The sequence below is a fragment of the Nematolebias whitei genome, chromosome 9, assembly GCF_014905685.2.
Source record: "Nematolebias whitei isolate Nwh7 chromosome 9, NemWhi1, whole genome shotgun sequence".
Taxonomy (NCBI): Eukaryota; Metazoa; Chordata; class Actinopteri; order Cyprinodontiformes; family Rivulidae; genus Nematolebias; species Nematolebias whitei.
The window spans coordinates 45353373-45356183 of NC_056506.1; the positions used below are offsets into that span (position 1 = coordinate 45353373).

General features: G+C 41.0%; 1 protein-coding gene across 1 annotated transcript in view; it reads right to left on the reverse strand.

The window, feature by feature from the left end:
* The window catches only part of mpz (myelin protein zero), a 19837-nt gene extending 17230 nt beyond the window's left edge, over positions 1-2607 (reverse strand). Inside the window, exons 1-2 of the mRNA XM_037681909.1 lie at positions 2419-2607; positions 1005-1171 (exon numbers count right to left, since the gene is read on the reverse strand). Coding sequence (XP_037537837.1) covers positions 1005-1171; positions 2419-2464 — 213 coding nt within the window. The 5' untranslated portion in view covers positions 2465-2607. The remainder of the gene's footprint in view (positions 1-1004; positions 1172-2418) is intronic.
* Positions 2608-2811: the final 204 nt, after the last annotated feature.

Here is a 2811-nt window from a genome sequence, read left to right on the forward strand (position 1 = left end):
GTATTTAATTTGCTAACTAAATATTTAACTCTCGTCTAAATATTTAAACTACAAGCTAATATTTAGTTTACAAACTAAATACTTAACTTGCAAGTAACATATTTAGTTAGTAAACTAAATATTTAGGTGTAATTTAAATATTTAATTTCCAAGCTAAATCTTTATTTTCAAAACTAAACATTTAAATTCCAAACTAAATATTTATTGCCCAAACTATATATTTAATTTCCAAAATAAACATTTAATTTCTAAGCTAAACATTTAATTCCTACACTCAGTATTTAATTTGCTAACTAAATATTTAACTCTCATCTAAATATTTAACTTGCAAGCTAAATATTTAGCTTAAAAGTTAAATATTTAGGTGAGCGTTAAATATTTAGTTAGCAAATTAAATACCGAGTGTAGGAATTAAATGTTTAGCTGTTTAGTTTGGAAATTACATATTTAATTTACACCTAAATATTCAGTTTACTAACTAAACATTTAACTTGCAAGTTAAGTATTTAGTTTGTAAACTAAATATTTAGCTTGTAAATTAAATATTTAGTTTGAAAGTATGACGTTTATAAATGTATGAATAACATGGTGAAAATATGACTTAGAAAAAACATTTTTTTTCTTAATAAAGGTTAAATAAACCAAAAAATTGCTGTTAATTTTTGCCTGTGTAACTTAAACGGCACCCCATACCAATTTGGGCGAAAAAGGAGAAAATGGGAGAGGAAGCTTTCTACTTGGCTTTCTGTGAGGGCGTCTCAGCTGATAAACGCTCCATGCCACAAACTGTTTCCATCTATGTGAGCGGTGGGCTTCTGGACGTGTGGCGTGCAGTGATTTATCAGAGCTCCTTTAATGAAACAGCTGCAGTTGGAGGAAAAAAAAACGCTGATGAAGGCAGCCAGAGTGAACCAAGCGTCAACGCTTTTCAGGAAGTAAAAGTTCAAAAACTCTTCAGAGTGAGAGAACACAGCAAGCCGTGTGTGCGTGAGAGAGTTATTTACAGAGATGCTGTCCCGGGAGCCGTCGGGCCTGTACGTCCAGGAGAAGGTGACGTCATCCGAGATCCAGCGCCAGGAGAAGAAGGAGCAGGAGAGCCTGATGTCAGAGCCCACCAGGGCGTGGCGCTCCCAGCCGGTGTAAATAGTGATGGCCTGGGACTGCTCCGGCACTGGGAGACACAAATCAGGTCCATTTAACCAACATCCAAACGTTTCACATTCACATCACACTCTGCTCCATAATCCAAACACACGTCGTCAGACTTTAATGCCAGTCAGCAAACAAACGAGCGTTTGCAGAGCAGCCTAAATGAGCGGGCAGAACCTGTTTGAACAGTTCTGATGGGTGTGCACGTGCACTGATCCTCCGATTGCTGCAGTTTCTGCCGATTTTTAATCCCCACTATAACTGACGCTCAACAACATTCATTAGTGCGCTCCTTTGAAATCTGTAACGTAAATCCCAAATAATTACGTATGCATGCAGATTGACTGACTGTACATTCAGTGGTGTCAAAGCCAGCATCGATTCGCTCACATGCTCGGTAATTACTGGAATATGGGCGAGTCTGTAAAAGCAAAGGGGAATATCATTTTCTCCATTAGTAAGGGTGATGTGGGCCTAACCGTCTGCACTGTTTATGCTCCGGTGATATTTAATGATCAATGCTAATTTGGTTTCGGCTGAAAAAAGAAAATCAATATTTTACTTCCCTTGACCCCAGCATGTCAAACAACCAGCAGAGCCTGCAGGGAGAAGCCGTGCCCCGCCATTCTTGGACGACATGTGGGTGAGTATCTGCAGGTCACAGCCTCCTCGACACCCACACAGTAAAGTTCGCAGCTTCCTCTTGCAAGCATCCTTCCAGCGATACAGCAAAGCCCCCGCACCGCTCGTCAATGAAACCACGCTTGACGCTTTTAATTAAAATCCTGACAAAAAAATCCACAAATATCTGACAGGAGGGAGGTGTGGGAGAAAAAAAAAAGTGTTCGACAGCTAAACCTCAGCTTGAAAGTCAAAATATTAGTTCCCTTTACTTTCCAGGCTCGGAGACACCTGCTTTATGGAAACACAACTCAGTGCACGTTGAAGGGCCGTTTATGACACTGTAAAAACGAGCAGAGTCCATTTTACATGGAATCGATGCAGCAAATGTCAAGACGCAATTAAAGGCTTTAGTTAAGTATAAATCAGCTGCAGAGGGACGGTTTAAATCAGCTCCAAAGCTTTATTTTCATCAGGTAATCAAATAAAGAAATAAAAACCTCTTGTTCAAATCCTTCTTTAACCTTTAACCCCCGCGTCCGAAGAAAGATAACGAGCTTTTAACAGATGCAAGATTTTTGAACTTTCATCAAACTGGAAACAGACGAACTAAAAAAAAAAAAAAAGAAGTTTAGTTTTTTTTTTTACCTATTCCCAGGAGGACAACGGACGCCAGCGCCAAAACCGTCAGCATGGTTACTGGTTTCTGTGGAGCTCCCAATAGATGGACGCCGCAGATTGGACAGTGCTCTGTCTCAGTAGAGGACGGGTCCCACTCTGCAGGGACAGGGAGCTCTGAGGAGAAGGAAAACCCAAACAAAGAAGAGCGCAGGGGAATGGGACAACAACAGAAACGCCACTGTCCCCTGGTTTATACCCAACCACACCCCTCAACCAGGCCCCGGCCCGACCCATTCCTCACCCTCCCCACCACCTCTCCCTCTCCCCTCGTTGGGACAAATTCACACAGTTATCCTTTGAAGTGGGAGCAAAAGGCACCTGTGTTGCTGCAGTGAATTAATTTTGTGAACAACGAGCAAC